This window comes from Schistocerca cancellata, chromosome 4 (assembly GCF_023864275.1).
Source record: "Schistocerca cancellata isolate TAMUIC-IGC-003103 chromosome 4, iqSchCanc2.1, whole genome shotgun sequence".
Lineage (NCBI taxonomy): Eukaryota > Metazoa > Arthropoda > Insecta > Orthoptera > Acrididae > Schistocerca > Schistocerca cancellata.
The window spans coordinates 422,940,066-422,960,628 of record NC_064629.1 but is presented as its reverse complement, the minus strand read 5'-3'; the positions used below and the strand labels follow the sequence as shown (position 1 = coordinate 422,960,628).

The 20,563-nt window shown below is 37.8% G+C and overlaps 1 protein-coding gene across 1 annotated transcript in view; it reads right to left on the bottom strand.

The window, feature by feature from the left end:
• Positions 1–20,563, bottom strand: part of LOC126184527 (DNA polymerase zeta catalytic subunit) — a 227,703-nt gene that overhangs the window by 102,344 nt on the left and 104,796 nt on the right. Inside the window, exons 14-15 of the mRNA XM_049926929.1 lie at positions 16,231–16,413; positions 13,070–13,229 (exon numbers count right to left, since the gene is read on the bottom strand). Of these exons, the coding sequence (XP_049782886.1) occupies positions 13,070–13,229; positions 16,231–16,413 (343 nt within the window). The remainder of the gene's footprint in view (positions 1–13,069; positions 13,230–16,230; positions 16,414–20,563) is intronic.

Genomic DNA, 20,563 nt, shown 5'->3' with positions numbered 1-20,563 from the left:
GTACAACACTTAGCACTGAAGCACATTTATCATGGATTCCAATGTAAAGACAGAACAGAACTCCCACCTGGACTAAGAGTGTTATTATTTATACAAACACTGAATATTCTGTAAAATGCAAACATAAGAAATTTTTAGGACTGTATAAAATTATAAATAGTAGATAACAGATATTTGTTGCCAACCCACAGCATGCCAGCCAGTGACACTAACTGGTATTCCATATTGCATGCAGCACAGCTCATGGCAATATTCAGGAAATGAAGAGGCAGTCTGCTTTCGATACCTTAGCACCTGCTGGTGGCCCCAATACAATGTATTCAGCACAGAGATGTAAGTGATAATGACACTGTGTTCAATACAGTCTGTAGTAAGCACATCTCCAGTTTTCAAAGAGGTAAAAGGCAGACCCAGTAGTCTAGGGTAAAGTGTGCACCTGGAAACCAAGAGGCTGAGAGATCGAATCCTGGTCAAACTGTGGAAATTTTTAATTCTGTGTTTAACTTAGCCTTTACCTCTCAATGATGTGATGATTCACCAGGAATGACACATGCTTCAGATTCCATGTTAAACTGTAGGCCCCTTTCCCAAGTAATCTTAGACTGGTATAGGTAAGAGACACACAAATTGCTGAAGTTGCATCCAATTGCAGGACTTGCAGCAGGCCATTGGGCCACTCAAAATAATAATAATTGTTATTGTTATTATTATTATAAAGAAGCCATCCCAGCATTTGTCTCAGGTGATTTAGTTGAAAACAGATGCTTGCAAATTTGAATAGTACTATGACTACTGCACCCTCTTGCTCTGCCGGATGCTGGTACTTATTGGAGAGTCCGTTCCATTTCCAGAGTTAACCCTAGGACGCCTCAGGCGGGGGTTCATTGAACCCACAATTTTTTTATGTCCCCTGCTTTTGCCCAAGTAACTTTCATACTACATATTCCCTTTGAGTTACTGTTTGTTGGATATTTTATGAAACATTAGTGTCAATATATTTTATAGAAAATTCCTGCTTTGAAAGAAAAAATAAATAAACTTATTATGGGTCCGACCCCCCCCCCCCCCTCCCCCGGCTTTCATGCTATAGAAAATTTCCCTTAGTAGGATTTCGTGTTTTTCATCTCTACAACAATGCAAGTTAGTTTCTTGTTGGTTGGTATTTTTGATATTCACAACAATCAGTTTACTTTAAGAGAAAGTGATTGTTGATGTCCGTCAGCTGTAATTTATCTTGTAAACTTGCAGTGAGTTAGTGCAGTTCCCTACTGTTCACACCCAGACTTAGAAATGACTAAAAGAATACGTGACTCGTCTTTAGAAAGAGTTCTGAATGAAATTTTACATGAAGATTCTGACTCGGGGAGTGAAAGTGAATATGAGGAAGGTGTTATGGAGTATGATTCAGATCGGGAAAGTGATGTGGATGTTAGAGAAGATGAAGATAGCGCAGCTTGAGGCAGTGACCATCAAGATGTTATTGTGGCCAAGTCTGGAAGAAGGTACATAACCACATAGCCTATAATTCCTCGGAGGTTTGTTGCTAATATAGTAAGAGAGCAGGCAGGAGTAACTCCAGCTGGTGTTTGCCATTCACCTGGAGAAGCCTTGAAGTTACTTCTTAACCTGACATCATGGATGTCATAGTAAAACATTCAAATGAAGAGGCAGTTAGGCGAAGTGTTACTTTGACTAATGAGAAATAATTGTATGCCTTTACAGGAATCCTGATACTTATGGGGCCAAATAAGGACAATTCTGTCAGTGTACACGATCTTCGGTCAGACCTAATGGTTCGGCCAGTTTACAAGGGTATTATAGCAAAGAGAACGTTTCAAGGAACTTATTGCAATCATAAGGTTTGATGACAAATGTACCCGCCAGCTAAGAAGTGAAGCTGACAAGTTCACAGCAATCCGTGATGTTTTCAACAAAGTGAATGATAGATTTCCACTACTGTATAAACCAGGGGTCCACCTCACCATTGATGAGATGCTCAGCTTGTTTAGAGGGCACTGCCTCTTCAAAGTATTTATGGAGGATAAACCGGGCAAATATGGCATCCTTATACGCATGATGTCTAATGCAGTTGACAGATACATCTTGAATATGGAACCCTATGCAGGTAATATTCAGAATTTGTCGAAAGAGGAACAGGGTTCAGCAGCTGTCATCAAATGTCTGGAAGCACCTGTGAAAAATACTGTTCGAAATATTACTACAGACTGATACTACACATCGGTGGATTTGGCGGAAGAGTTATACCAAGACTGCAAAGTTACTACAGTAGGAACTCTCCAGTCAAACAGGAAGCATATTCCAGACATAATAAAGAACATGTCAAATCGAGAGCTATATTCATCAGGGTTTAGGTTAGCATCTCACTTTTGTAGATCAGAAATGGAGAAAGGAGAGGTTGCCACATTCATCAGGAACTGTCATAAATTTAAGAACATAGACATTCATAAATTTTGCCTAGAACAGCATATGGAAGCATGTGCAACAGAATTAGAATTTCACAAAAAATCCTTCATAATATTAAATGTATATCGAGCACCTGCAGGTAACTTTAATCTGTTTGTAAACCACCTTGAAGCTGTACTGGCCCATTTAACAACCAAAAACAAAGAAATAGTGGTAGCTGGTGATTTCAATGTAGATTTCCTTAAAGACTCTCCCAATAAGAACTTATTTGAGTTAGTAACACTATCATTCAACTTAATTTTAGTTCCCCACTAGGGTAGCCACTTGCTCACAAACAGCCATTGATTATATCTTTATAGCAAAGTCCAATGAACAAAATTATATTACAAAACCAATAGTCAATGGCCTCTCAGACCATGACATGCAGTTCCTTCTGTTAAATGTTAATACTGAACAGGATATAAAATCTGTTAAATCTGAGCTCAAGAGGGTAATCAGTAAGTCAAAAATTGATTATTTTAGGACACTCCTCAGAGACATTCACTGGACTGATGTTTACAGTGCTCATGGCATGAATGAAAAATATAACACTTTTGCTAATAAAGTGCTTACCTTATTCGAACACTGTTTTCCCCCAAAGCTTACCAAGGTTAGAGCAAAGTCTACAAAGAAGCCATGGATTACTCGAGGAATAGGGGTATCTTGTAAAACAAAAAGAAAACTGTATCTGTCAATCTGAAACAGTTCTGATGTTGATGCTATAGCACATTACAAGAAATACTGCAAAATATTAAAGACTGTAATATGGTTGTCAAAGCAAATATATTACAAGGAAAAGATAGTCATATCAGATAACAAAATAAAGACAATATGGGATATAGTGAAGGAGGAGACTGGTAGAACCAGACATGAAGAGGAACAAATAGCATTAAGAGTAAATGATACATTGGTGACAGATGTATATAGTGTTGCAGAACTTTTTAACAAACATTTTATAACTGTTACTGAAAAGATGGGGTTGTCAGGTTCGGTAGATGCTGCTATGGAATACCACAGACCAGACATTTCAAGTAACTTCCATAATATGAATTTGACCCTCACTACCCCAACAGAAATAATGTCCATCATAAAATCTTTAAAATCAAAAACATCTAGTGGGTGTGATGAAATATCAACAAAGTTAATTAAAGAATGTGATTCTGAGCTAAGTAACATATTAAGCTACCTGTGTAACCAGTTGTTTATCAGTGGAATATTTCCTGAATGGCTGAAATATGCTGAAGTTAAGCCACTGTTTAAGAAGGGAGATAAAGAAATAGAATCAAGTTAATTAAAGAATGTGATTCTGAGCTAAGTAACATATTAAGCTACCTGTGTAACCAGTTGTTTATCAGTGGAATATTTCCTGAATGGCTGAAATATGCTGAAGTTAAGCCACTGTTTAAGAAGGGAGATAAAGAAATAGAATCAAATTTCCACCCAATTTCACTGTTGCCAGCATTCTCAAAAATTTTCGAAAAAGTAATGTGCAGTCGGCTTTATAACCATCTTATCTCAAATAACATACTGTCAAAGTCACAGTTTGGATTTCTAAAAGGTTCTGATGTTGACAAGGCTATCTACACTTACAGTGAAAAATGTGCTTAATTCATTAGACAAAAAATTGCAGGCAACTGGTATATTTTGTGATCTGTCAAAGGCATTTGACTGTGTAAATCACAATATCCTTTTAAGTAAATTAGAATATTATAGTGTAACAGGAAATGCTGCAAAACGGTTCAAATCTTATATCTCTGGCAGGAAACAAAGGGTGTTATTAGGAAAGAGACATGTATAAAGCTATCAGGCATCATCCAACTGGGAACTAATTACATGTGGGGTCCCACAAGGTTCCGTTTTGGGGCCCTTACTTTTTCTTGTGTATATCAATGACCTTTCATCAGTAACATTACCAGATGCCAAGTTCGTTTTGTTTGCTGATGATACAAACATTGCAATAAATAGCAAATCAAGTGTAGTCTTAGAAAGATCAGCTAATAAAATATTTGTGGACATTAATCACTGGTTCCTCGCCAATTCTTTGTCACTAAACTTTGAAAAAACACACTACATGCAGTTCAGAACTTGTAAGGGGTGTCCCACAAGTATATGTCTAACATATGATGACAAGAAGATAGAAGAAGTCGACAGTGTTAAATTCTTGGGATTACAGCTTGATAATAAATTCAACTGGGAGGAGCACACCACAGACCTGCTGATGCGTCTTAACAAATCTCTGTTTGCAATGCGAATTTTGTCAGACATAGGGGATATAAAAATGAAAAAGCTGACATACTATGCTTACTTTCATTCCATAATGTTATATGGGATTATTTTTTGGGATAATTCATCAAGCCAAGCTAAAGTTTTCTGGGCACAAAAACGTGCAGTAAGAGTTATATGTGGTGTGAACTCAAGAACATCCTGCAGAAGCCTGTTTAGGGAACTAGGTATACTAACTACTGCTTCCCAATATATTTATTCCTTAATGAAATTTGTCATTAAAATATATCACTTTTTCAAACCAACAGCTCAATTCATGGAATCAATACTAGAAATAAGAATAATCTTCACAAAGATTTAAAGTCACTTAGTCTTGTACAAAAAGGTGTGCATCATTCAGGAACACACATTTTCAATAACTTGCCAGCAGCGATAAAAAGCTTAACAACCAATGAAATTCAGTTTAAGACAAGCCTTAAGGATTTATTGGTGGCCTACTCCTTCTACTCCCATTCCACGTGGGAAAAATATATCTAAAAACAAAGATGATGTAACTAACCAAACGAAAGCACTGGCATGTTGATAGACACACAAACATACACACAAAATTCAAGCTTTCGCAACCAACGGTTGCTTCATCAGGAAAGAGGGAAGGAGAGGGAAAGACGAAAGGATGTGGGTTTTAAGGGAGAGGGTAATGAGTCATTCCAATCCCGGGAGCAGAAAGACTTACCTTAGAGGGAAAAAAGGACAGGTATACACTCGCACTCACACACACATATCCATCCGCACGTACACAGACACAAGCAGACATAACTTCTGCACAATTTCAGTGCAGTAATGTGTTCATTGTAAATGTATGTTTGTTTGTTTGTGTGTGTGTGTGTGTGTGTGTGTGTGCAAGTAGACATAACTTCTGCACAATTTCAGTGCAGTAATGTGTTCATTGTAAATGTATGTGTGTGTATGTGTGTGTGTGTGTGTGTGTGTGTGTGTGTGTGTGTGTACTGATAGTTTAGTGAGCTAAATACGTTTGCTGCCCCTTTATATCTGTAGAGTACCGTCATCTCTTAAGTAATTTCGAGTAATAAACTTCTGAACCACTGTTTACATTGTCGCGAGTAGGCTTAATTTTTCGTACACGTATTTTCATTGTTTTCCAGTAACTTAATTGTCTTTCTGTCACTAAAATCGATTTGTACCATGAGTGTAAAGTGCCTGACGTGTTGTAGAATCATTAGCTCCGGGGTCTGGTGTGATGGATGTAGTAACTTTTTTCATTGTGGCGATTGTAGTGACGTGGGAATTGGGAAAATGAGCGAGACTCATCAGTGGTTCTGTAGACTATGCAGAAGAGATAGAAAGATTGTGGAACAGGAGGGAAAAATTTCTGCCCTTCAGGCTGAGTTAGATGAGGCTAGGCAAGAACTGGGCAGGTTAAGGGGGGAGAAGGGTAAACAGGGGTGGGAAGTGGCAACAGGCATAAGGAACAGGCCAAGAAATTCTTCTGACAGCTTTGTTATTAATGTACAAAATAGGTTTGACCTGTTGCCTCAGTCAGAAACTGATGAGCCTCTCACAGAAGTAGATGTAGACAGGGCTCAACAAGCTTTCAGCAGCAAATTGAATAAGAATGTAGGGAAGTCTGCAAAGAGAAAGAAAGTCTTGTTGCTAGGTAGTTCACATGCTAGGGGTGTGGGCCAACTTCTGCAGGATGAATTAGGGTCAGAATACCAGGTCACAAGTTTTTTCAAACCTAGTGCTGGACTGGGGCAGGTTACAGAGGATTTAGGTTCACTATGTAGAGGCTTTACTAAGGAAGATACCGTGGTTATTGTGGGTGGGCCGGGCAACAGTATTGACAGAGATCCGGGGTACAGCATAGAGTGTGACCTTGCAAAGATTGCATCAGCATCGAGTCATACCAGTGTTGGGTTTGTGTCGGTTCTGGAGTGCCACGACCAACCTCATTTGAGCTCTTCTGTCAGGAGAGTTAATTTGGAGTTGGAACGGCTACTTGGATCTGGTGCAGGGTCACACATTGGTGTGGTTCCTGTTGATTCACTCTGTAGGTGGGACTATACTAGACATGGCCTACACTTCAACAAGAAAGGGAAGGGTAAACTGGCTGGGCTGATAGCAGGAAATTTAAAGGGGGGAGGAATTACATCTCATGGTGGAAACTCTTTTTTAGTGTAAGATCAGTGTCCAGTGGGAAACTCAGCCATGCAAGTACTAAAGATGTTAAAAAAGTTCAAGATACTCACAAAAGTGAAGTGAAAAATAATGTTAGTATATTTCATCAAAATATTGGGGGATTGAAGAATAAAATTGATGAGCTTCTGCTTTGTTTAGAAGATATAGAAACTGAGAATGTAATAGATGTACTATGCCTGTCTGAGCATCACATTGTCACTGATATGCAAAAGGTTAACATCAATGGGTACAAATTAGCTGCACATGTAAGTAGAGATAATATGCTGAGAGGAGGAGTTGCCATATATGTCAAAAGCTTCCACAGTGTAAAAAATTTTGAAACTAAAAAATTTTGTGTAGAGCAACATATGGAAGCATGTGCCACTGGACTAAAACTAAATGATGGCACTTTCATAATTGTAACAGTGTATAGGTCCCCCTCAAGGAATTTCCAGCTATTTCTAGAAAACTTGGATGCTTTGTTGTGCTATCTGTCAGACAGGGGGAAGCAAATTATCATTTGTGGGGATTTCAATGTTAATTCCCTGAAAGAGTGTAATAGGAAGAATGACCTTGTAGTATTACTCAGTTCTTTCAATTTGAGCTCCGTCATTGATTTTCCTACTTGGATAACAAAGAACAGCAGGACATTGATAGATAACTTTTTTATAAACCAAGGTAAGTTTAAGGACATAAATGCTTATCCTGTCAAGAATGGTCTTTCAGATCATGGTGCACAGCTAGTTACAGTACATGACATAGCTCCATGCAGTATATCAAATAAGAATTTCAAAGCAGTGCGTTCAATTAACAATATAAATATTGCAAACTTTAGGGAAAGCCTACAGCAGCTAGACTGGGATGAAGTGTATAAGGAACCCGATGCAAACTCGAAATACAACTTATTTCACAATACATTTTTAAGGGTATTTGAAAATTGTTTTCCCAAGAAAATAGTTAAACATAATTCCAAGAAAACATATAAAAAACCTTGGCTAACTAAAGGAATAGGAATATCTTGCAACCGTAAAAGAGAACTGTATCTAACAGCAATAGGGAGTACTGACCCACAAATTGTTCAATATTATAAAAACTATTGTGTGGTACTAAGAAAAGTTATTAAAAAGTCCAGAAGCATGTGTATCAGGTCTGAGATCAGTAACTCTGATAATAAAATTAAAGCAATTTGGAATATTATTGAAAGGGAAACAGGGCAACCAAGAGCACAGGAAGACTTTAGTGCCATAAAACTGAATGACAAGTGTACTAACAAACAATCAGAAATTGAAAATATTTTCAATAATCATTTTTTAAATGTTGTGGAGAAAATAGGATCTAGATCTTCACTAGAAGAGGCAAGGCTACTAATAGAAGAGGCCATACCTGTGCAGTTTGAAACAACGGTATTTCCACCAACCTTTCCCTCTGAAATCAGTAAAATAATAAACTCACTGAAAAGTAAAAGCTCTTATGGAATTGATGGCATTTCCAGCAAGGTACTTAAAGCTTGTTCCCCACAGATAAGTAGGATTTTCAGCCACGTATGTAATAGCTCTTTGGAGCAGGGTGTTTTCCCCGATAGACTGAAATATGCCATTGTAAAACTACTGCATAAAAAGGGAGATACGTCGGATGTCAACAACTATGGCCCAATCTCTCTTCTGACAGCTCTATCAAAAATTTTTGAGAAAGTAATGTATTCAAGAGTAGCCTCCCATATTTGTAAAAATAAAGTACTAACAAAATGTCAGTTTGGTTTTCAGAAAGGCTTTTCAACAGAAAATGCTATATACGCTTTCACTGATCAAATATTAAATGCTCTGAATAACCAGACATCACCCATTGGTATTTTTTGTGATCTCTCAAAGGCCTTTGATTGTGTAAATCATGGAATTCTTTTAGATAAGCTAAATCATTATGGTTTGAGGGGGGCAGTGCACAAATGGTTTAATTCATACTTAACTGGAAGAATGCAGAAAGTTGAAATAAGTGGTTCATTAAATGTTAAAACAACAGCTGATTCCTCAAACTGGGGGGCTATCAAGTACGGGGTCCCACAGGGTTCGGTCTTAGGTCCTTTACTGTTCTTGATATACATTAATGACTTACCATTCCACATTGATGAAGATGCAAAGTTAGTTCTTTTTGCTGATGATACAAGTATAGCAATAACATCCAAAAACCAAGAACTAAGTGATGTAATTGTAAATGATGTTTTTCACAAAATTATTAAGTGGTTCTCAGCAAATGGACTCTCTTTAAATTTTGATAAAACACAGTATATACAGTTCCGTACAGTAAATGGCACAACTTCAGTAATAAATATAGACTTTGAACAGAAGTCTGTAGCTAAGGTAGAATTTTCAAAAATTTTAGGTATGTCCATTGATGAGAGGTTAAACTGGAACCAACACATTGATGGTCTGCTGAAATGTCTGAGTTCAGCTACGTATGCTATTAGGATTATTGCAAATTTTGGTGATAAGAATCTCAGTAAATTAGCTTACTATGCCTACTTTCATTCACTGCTTTCATATGGCATCATATTCTACATCTACATCTACATTAATACTCCGCAAGCCACCCAACGGTGTGTGGCGGCGGGTAATTCATCATTGAGTAGAAAAGTATTCATTGCTCAAAAACATGTAATCAGAATAATTGCTGGAGCCCACCCACGGTCATTCTGCAGGCATCTATTTAAGGATCTACGGATCCTCACAGTATATATATCCACTTATGAAATTTGTTGTTAATAATCCAACCCAGTTCAAAAGTAATAGCAGTGTGCATAGCTATAACACCAGGAGAAAGGATGATCTTCACTATTCAGGGTTAAATCTGACTTTGGCACAGAAAGGGGTTTAAAAAAAAACCCAACTTAAATATTAGTGTCATGCAATATTTTGTGTAATGTAATATCTTGTACAGACATCTTTTATTATTCTGACACATTCCACATCATTACGAAGTGTTGTATTCATGATCTATGGAACAATTATTAATCTAATCTAATCTAATGTGTGTGTGTGTGTGTGTGTGTGTGTGTGTGTGTGTGTGTGTGTGTGTGTAAGTACAATCTAACTTCTGCACCATTTCAGTGCAGTAATGTGTTCATTGTAAATAAGTATTATAGTAGTTGTATTACATGTTTATTATCTTATAAATAAATAAAAAACTTTTTTATTTTAAATTCAGTGCATTAGTATTTGTAAAATGAATCTTTCATATAGTGTTCATTAAAAAATGATGATCATTCCACTTGGGACCTGTGGAATGGTACATTAGCTTATTTGTTTTAGTTGTAAATATTTGTCATGCATTGTTGTTTTTCTGACATGTTCCACATCCTGGAGGACCACCTCTCTATGGATCAATTGGAATGAAAGTAAATCTAATCTAATCTAATCAATGTTCTTGTTCACAGACCCATCAACAGGTAGGCCTCCAGTAACTTTGGTGTCACACATAGCAAAGACGAAACCAAGTAAAAACTTACTGATGTCAACAATGCACCTAGATAAAGGCACTGTTGGAGGAGAGAAGAATAAAACCAAGATAAATGCATATTATAATTCCACTAAAGGTGGAATTGATAACACTGATCAAATGGCGCATATGTACACCTGCAAGAGGGGAACAAAGAGATGGCCTCTATCTGTATTTTACTCTCTCATCGACATTAGTGCTACCAATGCAACCACCATATTCATCCAGCAACATCCAAGATGGAATGAAAAGAAACACAACAAATGGAAACTTTATCTTCTGCAAGCTGGGATGGAGCTAGTGAAATTGCAGGTAGAAGAAAGAAGTGCCAATGCAAGAGGGTTATCTAACCAAATTGTTCAATCAATGGAGACTATTCTACAAAAGAAAATCAAAGAAGTGACAACAGAAGCATGTCAGCCTCCTGCAGGGAAAGGTCAGTGCCATATTTGTGTAAGAGAAGCTAAAACAAAGAAGCACAAGTACAACAATCTAAGTAAACCAAAACAGTGTTGTGGACAGTGTCATAAACATGTGTGTAACACACATTCAGAAAAAATTGTGAAGTGTGTCTCTTGCCTTGAAGTTGAGGACTCACGAGTAGTCTATTGTATATGAACACATTTGTATTTTGTATTGCAATATGTCAATTTTTTATTCACTCAATCCAATATTTATAACAATTAACAACATTTATAAACCGATGCCTTAGTTAAAATACATAAACCATTTTGAAAGTTGTAATTTTTTATCAGTAAACTTACTTAATACCTGTGGGCTCACCGAACCCCCCCCCCCCCCCCCCCCTCCTCTTAGGCATCCAAGTTAGAAAAAAAGGCTTGGGCGTCCTAGGGTTAAAAGCACTGGTGCTGGGAAGAGAACCAGGTCAGCTGAGGAGCTGCTACTGTGTTAAAGAGAATGCCCAGAAATAGAATACTGTTATGTACGTTTAGACAGTATGTCTGTATATATTTGGTCATTTGTTTTAATTTAGAGGTTGATGATAGTCATGTCAATGCAGACTGGCAAAAGGTGCTTACATGTTGGTTGACAGACAGGATACACTGAAGAGCCAAAGAAATTGGTACACCTGCCTAATATCGTGTAGGGCCTCTGTGAGCAAACAGAAGTGCCATAACACGATGTGGCATGTACTCGACTAATGCCTGAAGTAGTGCTGGAGGGTACTGACACCATACATCCGTAAGAGTATGAGGGGGGGGGGGGAGGGGGGGGGGGATCTCTACTGAACAGCACTTTGCAAGGCATCCCAGATATGTTCAATAATGTTCATGTCTGCGGAGTTTGATGGCCAGCGGAAGTGTTTAAACTCAGAAGAGTGTTCCAGGAGCACTCTAGGAATTCTGGATATCTGGGGTGTTGCATAGTCCTGCTGGAATTGCCCAAGTCCATCAGAATGCACAATGGACTTGAATGGATGCACGTGATCAGACAGGATGCTTACATGCGTGTCACCTGTCAGAGTCACATCTAGATGTAGCAGGCATCTCATATCACTCTAACTGCACATGTCCCACACCATTACAGAGACTCCATTAGCTTGAACAGTCCCCTGCTGACATGCAGGGTCCATGGATTCATGAGGTTGTCTCCATACCCATACATGTCCATCTGCTCGGTAAAATTTAAAACGAGACACGTCTGACCAGGCAACATGTTTTCAGTCATCAACAGTCCAATGTCAGTGTTGACACACCCAGGAGAGGTGTAAAGCTTTGTGTTGTGCAGTCATCCCGGGTACATGATTGGGCCTTTGGCTCTGAAAGCCAATATTGATGATGTTTCATTGAATGGTTTGCACGCTGACACTTGCTGATGGCCCAGCATTCAAATCTGCAGCAATTTCTGTCATGTTGAACAATTCTCTCAGTTGTCATTAGTCTCGTTCTTGTAGGATCTTTGGAGATTTGATGTTTTACCATGTTCCTGATATTGCGGTACGCTCGTGAAATGGACGTATGGGAAAATTCCCACTTCAACGCTACCTCGGAGACAGAATGTCCCTTCACTCATGCACCGGCTATAACATCACATTGAAACACACTTAAATTTTGATAACCTACCATTGTAACAGCAGTAACCAATCTAACAACTGTGCCAGACACTTGTTGTCTTGTATAGGCATTGTCGACCGCAGCACCATATTCTGCCTGTTTACATATCTCTGTACTTGAATATGCATGCCTATACCATTTTCTTTGGTACTTCAGTGTATATACTTTCACAGGTCACTTTCCTCTTAACTGCACACACTTTTTCAGTGATGTGACTGAAGAACATGACACTGAGAGGAACGAGGAGAGGCAGAGCTGATTTCATAGCAATATCATTTGCATGGGTAAGAATCAAGAGTAAGGAACTCAGTTTTGGAGTTTTACAGGAGCTACTGGTATGTTTAAAGGATTATAGGGATGATTTCAATATTATCTAAACATGTTCCTTTCTTAGCAGGTACTACCAAACGATACACAGTACACTACATTTATGAATTCGAAAACAAGCGTGTTGAAGGACTGTCATTTATGAATTCGAAAGCAAGCGTGTTGAAGGACTGTAGAAATGTTACATAACAGAGATTTCTTTCTGTTGTGGCATTCAATACATGTATAATGCAATAATACAGCTTTGTATGTTGTGAACTGGTGAACTGTGAAAACGATATATGAGTATTTCATACCTTGTTTTTGTTGCTGACTGCTTCCTTCATTAGATCCATCACAGTCACTATAAACTACAGTGTAAAAGACTGCTTCTATTGGATCAGTAGTTGGATCTGGTTTCAAATCCCCTCTGGTTGTAATATGTACTTCCATTGCAATCAGTGTAAGGTTGTCACACTACGAGGAAAATGTAATAAAAAACACACATGTAATGTATCTTGCTACTTACAGATTTTAAGTGCATCTTACATTACAAATAGGAATCTACGATAAACACAAAATTAAATGGAGGATGTTTTGAGTTAAAAGTTCCACAATGACTTAGTATGGATTGAACAAAAGCTTGCATTTGGAAAACATGGGAAGAAAATTAGCTGTGTCCTATTCTAAGAAACCTAACTTTGTATGACAGGATGAAGATCTGACCTCTGTCCTCCAAAATGTGAAACCAATATCTTATTCAACTGCTAATGCTTTACACATGCATAAAAATGGTTTTATAAGATTTAATAAATATGAGAAATTAGACATATCATTGTCCTGGATAATATCTTTTTTTACAGTAAAAGGTAATTTATTATTTTCTTCTCATATACAGAAGAGGAACTTATTTGCAGAGACTTCTACATGACCTCTTCTATAGGAGAACGAATTCTTGCCCTGGCAGACAAGCAGATGATGCTGTTGAATAACTGCTGCTATAATTTGTTATAACTGACTGTGTTTACATCACTTAAAACGTGAATAATATATGCCACATTTATCACCCACAGTGAGCCAATAGTGGTAAAAAGTACTGTAAAAGACTGCCACACAACTTTCCACTAGTCACACGTCTTTCACCCTTTATTGCCATTGCTTTGCTTTTGTATACCACTCCACATTCACTTAAAATTCGATTCTAGGTTGCGCTGGTGAATCCAAATTTCTTAAGTCAATACATGGACATAAAATTCTCATTTTCATTCAGGCTCTCTTTTTCTTTATAATGAGGAAACAAACCAAACTTAGGATACAATTTCCTATGGTTGAGGGCACAGTTTAGATGATGGCACTGTGTTCCCACATGTTATTCCTAATTTTGTTTGCATTGTTTCCAGCCTCTACTGATTGTTTTTCTGCAGCTATACACATGACTCTTTATAAACATTTGTCTCAAAGTGCATGAACCTTTCCTCCAATTTCAGATTTAACCCCTTCTTTCAATTATTTATTTAATGACACTGGAGAAGTGCATACGATATGCTCATCTGCTGCACTATTAATGATAGCTATCTTGGCCATGAGTTTGTATAAAATATCATCTTCACACAAGTCATCAACATTGATTCAAATCTGTATGCCTGATCTGTTTACTGCTTGCCACATTTGACTGTAATAATTATGAGTTTTTGATTGCTAGACCTTCAAACTGCTGCAAGAATATGTATATAGCCCACTCTTTCATTTTCTGTGGTTATGAAATGGGCGACTGAATTACAGCTTGGCCATACTTCATTTGAAGTTGATCAACATGAAGGATGTCCTAAAACAGCAGTCACACAGTAAAACTTTGAGAATGTGCAAAATATGATATTGAAGGTAATTGACAACTGAAGCTGTATGTTACAGATGATAACAAATACATATCAGAAGAAAGCGTGCAGTACATTTTACAAGGACGGTAGCTGCAAGAAAGTGTTTAGCTACATGGAAGCCACATTTGTTGAAAGGAAATGAGAAAATAAATTACTCATCAATGCTGAAAGTTTTTTTTCTTCAAAGACTATAACAGATGTTATGCACTGATTTATTACTCTGGATAAGATATGGGTTTCCAAAGGCATAAAAGAAACAAAACAGCATTCAAAGAACTAGGTGGAAGCTGGTGGACTTGCACCATAAATTGTGACATCAGATTGAATTTGCATGAAAAGAGATCATTGTTTAGTGAGATGGCAATTACTATGCAAGTATTTCAGATCAAATACACGAGAAGAAGAATTGTTTGGAACAGAAAACAATTATCTTCAATGAAGGCAAAGAAAGGTGCTTTGGCAGCAGTAAAAATGAGGAAATATTGGAACAATCAACCTATTTGCCAGACTTGGCTCCCTCTGAGTTCCACTAGTTCCCACAGTTAAGAAATATGAGGTTAGATAAGATGTTAAGTTGAAATTAAAAATTTGTGCAGCTATAGATATGTGTTTCTCAGACCGTTCAGGATAATACCTGAAGGACAGAATCTACTCAGTAGGAAGAGGAAGGGGGAGGAAGGGGGGAGGGTGTTAGACAATGTTCACTAACAATCAGGTGGAGACTGCAGTGAAAAATGTTGTCCCCTAAGAATTATAGTTTTTCACTACAAGGCTCAGAAATTTCACATTGCCATCATAATCCCATATTTTACAAATGAAATATCAGGAGAAACCAACACCTAAGGGCTTCCTGATCCAGGTTTTCCAGCAGAAGACATTCTGTTTATTCTGAGGTTGCTACAATACACATTGCTATCCTTTCATATGTGCAACTGACTGGTGTATATAGTTTATGGAGCTGTTAAACAATTTATTCTTTTACAAAATATTTTATCTTCCATGCTTGAATTTTCATTTATAAAGGCATAAATCTACTCTTTGTCCACCTAAGAGAAAAGCATCTTATGCCCAATTAATATAACACTTAATTTCTGGATGTTTCTCCGCACTTCTTTTTCAAGAAAAGTTTTCATGGTTTGTCATAGGCTCATGCTGACCTTCCAGTCTTATAAAACCTGTACTTTAGAAATGACATGCTAAAAAATCACAGTAAATTTGTGATTTAATGAAGAAAAATGCAAACAACATTTTGGAGTGAGTGAAGTGTTATACAATTTTCTTAGTGTGTTTTGATGTAATCACAGAAATACAACAAAGCCGGTATTTTTATGTCTGTCTCACTCTATCAAGAATGAATTTATGCATTCAGGATAGACATATGGAGCAACAGCAACACAATGGCATGAAAATTAAAAAAAAAAGCAACTATGCTGAATTATTACAGCCTGAAATTAAGAAAATGGAAAATTGTTGAGTAGTATTCTGTTCCCCATTTGAAAGGCCATGGTGTCTGTGTTTATACAGTAAACACTTTATTCATACTAGCAAGTCAGACGACTATAGAATGTTCTAAAAAACAGGTACTTTTTCAAAGCACTTACCTGTGCCACTGCTCGTACATCTTGTAAGTTTGCATAGGTCATTTCAAAACCACAAGAGCTGCTTGGGGTTATACCGACAATCTGTCCTGGTGATCTAGTTTCTGATGACAGTTTTGGTGATACTTCTTGTGTACCAATTGAAGTCTCTAGCAGCATTCTGTGGAGTGAAGGACTTTCACTATTCTGCAGGAAAAAGAATGAATTTTATTAGTATTGAAAATACGGATTTCCTGTTTTATATAATTAAATAAGGACATCTGTTCAAAATTTAGCAATTTTATAGTATATTTATCAATGCAACAGCTCTAAAACACTGGAAAATTATGAGATGAAGTCATGTATTGTCATGTATGTCCAAGGATGTAAGTTAGACTGGCATTTAATGCTCTGTTTACATCAGTGTTGTTATAGATGATGTAACAGTTCAGTTTGGCTAAGGCCTGAGAAGGAAATTGGTTGTGGGACCATTCCAGCATCCACCTAAAATGATTTAGGGAAATCATGATAACTACAAATGAGGAAGGCAGGATGGAAGTTTGAACCCTGTCTCTCTTCAACAGGAGCCTAGTGTCTTAATCACTGTCCCTCTTTGCTCAGTGAACTTATGTGCGGGTGATTTTTGAATTGCTTAATAATTGTCTCCTTTGCAGCTATTGTTAATTCCCTGGAATTTATAATATAGATTACTTCCCTCTAACACATGATATAAAGGAATGTGTGACATGTAGAAGATATCGTATCAAAATCTGCAACTGGTGACTACAGTGTAATACCATCATATGCTAAGTCTACATATATCTACTAGGCATCAAATATTTCAACAGGGAGTTAAATGCTAATCTTCCTTTTTTTGGATAACACTGATACTGTATTTCACCTTACTTCCTTTAAAGACAAAATGTGGGCAATTTATGCCAGTGCTAGTCTGTAACACTAGAAAAAAGACCATCATACAGGCTAATACAAGATAATTAACAATTTTGGAAAAATTATTTCATTAAATGAATACGAAATGTCTGATACAAATGGCTTATTACTGCCTTTCTTTCACACAATCTCCTTATCAATTATTCAACTACCTGATGTTAACATTTTCCCTGTATAATTTTATGCTACCCGTGTTTTACGTGTCCACTCATGAGGTGTAATACATATTTTTTACTTGCCTATGTGCTGTCATATATCTTTACCAATTAGAAACATTTTGTGAAGTCTACTACCTATTGCAAGTTTCTTACGTATAATCTATAAATAACAATGTAGTATGGGTATACTTATGTAGTTGATTGGCATGTTAACACAAATTATGTGGTTTCATTACTTCGATATCCATTTCTAATCTGTAATGTTTGTCAACTTCCAATCCTCAAGAATACTCAACTCCTGACAAGCAACCTAATATTCTATAAGATCATTACTAGGGAAAAAGTGACAAATTTAAATACAGGGTGTTATAGTTCTGGGTGGAGATTTTAATTTGCCACATATAGACTGGGAGACTCAAACGCTCATAACTGGTGGCAGGGACAAAGAATCCAGTGAATTTTTTTAAAATGCTTTATCTGAAAACTATCTTGAGCAGTTAAACAGAGAACCAACTCGTGGCAACAACATATTAGACCTTCTGGTGACAAACAGACCCAAACTATTTGAAACAGTTAACGCAGAACAGGGAATCAGCGATCATAAAGCGGTTACTTCATCGATGATTTCAGCCGCAAATAGAAATATTAAAAAAGGTAGGAAGATTTTTCTCTTTAGCAATAGTGACAAAAAGCAGATTTCAGAGTACCTGACGGCTCAACACAAAAGTTTTGTCTCAAGTACAGATAGTGTTGAGGATCAGGACAAAGTTCAAAACCATTGTACAATATGTGTTAGATGAGTACGTAACAAGCAAGATCATAAGGGATGGAAAAGAGCCACCGTGGTACAACAACCGAGTTAGAAAACTGCTGCGGAAGCAAAGGGAACTTCACGGCAAAACATAAACATAGCCAAAGCCTTGCAGACAAACAAAAATTACGCGAAGCGAAATGTAGTGTGAGGAGGGCTATGCGAGAGGTGTTCTATGAATTTGAAAGTAAAGTTCTATGTACTGACTTGGCAGAAAATCCAAAGAAATTTTGGTCTTATGTCAAAGCGGTAGGTGGATCAAAACAAAATGTCCAGATACTCTGTGACCAAAATGGTGACTGGGTGGGGGTGATGATCTTTGGTTTGTGGGGCGCTCAACTGCGCGGTTATCAGCGCCCAGTGGTGATGGTGACTGGGTGTTGTGTGCTGTCCCTAGGTTAGTTAGGTTTAAGTAGTTCTAAGTTCTAGGGGACTGATGACCATAGATGTTAAGTCCCATAGGGCTCAGAGCCATTTGAACCATTTGAACCAAAATGGTACTGGAACAGAGGACGACAGACTAAAGGCCGAAATACTAAATGTCTTTTTCCAAAGCTGTTTCACAGAGGAAGACCGCACTGTAGTTCCTTGTATAGACTGTCACACAGATGACAAAATGGTAGATATCGAAATAGATGACAGAGGGATAGAGAAACAATTAAAATCGCTCAAACGAGGAAAGGCCGCTGGACCTGATGGGGTACCAGTTCCATTTTACACAGAGTACGCGAAGGAACTTGCCCCCTTCTTGCAGCGGTGTACCGTAGGTCTCTAGAAGAGCGTAGCGTTACAAAGGATTGGAAAAGGGCACAGGTCATCCCCGTTTTCAAGAAGGGACGTCAAACAGAAGTGCAGAACTATTGACCTATATCTTTAACGTCGATCAGTTGTAGAATTTTGGAACACATATTATGTTCAAGTATAGTGACTTTTCTGGAGACTAGAAATCTACTCTGTAGGTATCAGAATGGGTTTCAAAAAAGACGATCGTGTGAAACCCAGCTCGAACTATTCATCCACGAGACTCAGAGGGCCATAGACACAGGTTCCCAGGTAGATGCTGTGTTTCTTGACTTCAGCAAGGTGTTCGATACAGTTCCCCACAGTCGTTTAATGAACAAAGTAAGAGCATATGGACTATCAGACCAATTGTGTGATTGGATTGAAGAGTTCCTAGATAACAGAACGCAGCATGTCATTCTCAATGGAGAGAAGTCTTCCGAAGTAAGAGTGATTTCAGGTGTGCCGCAGGGGAGTGTTGTAGGACCATTGCTATTCACAATATACATAAATGACCTTGTGGATGACATCGGAAGCTCACTGAGGCTTTTTGCGGATGATGCTGTGATATATCGAGAGGTTGTAACAATGGAAAATTGTACTGAAATGCAGGAGGATCTGCAGTGAATTGACGCATGGTGCAAGGAATGGCAATTGAATCTCAATGTAGACAAGTGTAATGTGCTGCGAATACATAAAAAGAAAGATCCCTTATCATTTAGCTACAATATAGCAGGTCAGCAACTGGAAGCAGTTAATTCCATAAATTATCTGGGAGTACGCATTAGGACTGATTTAAAATGGAATGATCATATAAAATTAATCGTCGGTAAAGCAGATGCCAGACTGAGGTTCATTGGAAGAATCCTAAGGAAATGCAGTCCGAAAACAAAGGAAGTAGGTTACAGTACACTTGTTCGCCCACTGCTTGAATACTGCTCAGCAGTATGGGATCTGTACCAGATAGGGTTGATAGAAGAGATAGAGAAGATTCAACGGAGAGCAGCACACTTCGTTACAGGATCATTTAGTAATCTCAAAAGCGTTATGGAGATGATAGATAAACTCCAGTGGAAGACTCTGCAGGAGAGACGCTCAGCAGCTCGGTACGGGCTTTTGTTGAAGTTTCGAGAACGTACCTTCACCGAGGAGTCAAGCAGTATATTGCTCCCTCCTACGTATATCTCGCGAAGAGACCATGAGGATAAAATCAGAGAGATTAGAGCCCATACAGAGGCATACCGACAATCCTTCTTTCCATGAACAATACAAGACCGGAATAGAAGGGAGAACTGATAGAGGTACTCATGGTACCCTCCGCCACACACCGTCAGGTGGCTTGCTGAGTATGGATGTAGATGTAGATGTAGATGTGTTTAAGGAACATTTCGTTTTAAACACATCCTTAAGGTTATATTAATGAATAACTGCAACTGCACAAAAATTACTGTTTATTATTGTTAGTAGGTGACCTGATAGCAATTTACATGAATGGTTCAAACAAAACACCCCTTGCCTCAATATGTGCTGCACACCTTCGTATCAATGCCTGTCCAACTCTGGAGAGCGCATCAGGATTCTGTCAGATTTGGTTCAATGCATCAGTAATTCAGGCTATAAGCTAAAGCGTAGTGGTAGTTGGAGTAAAGTATATCAT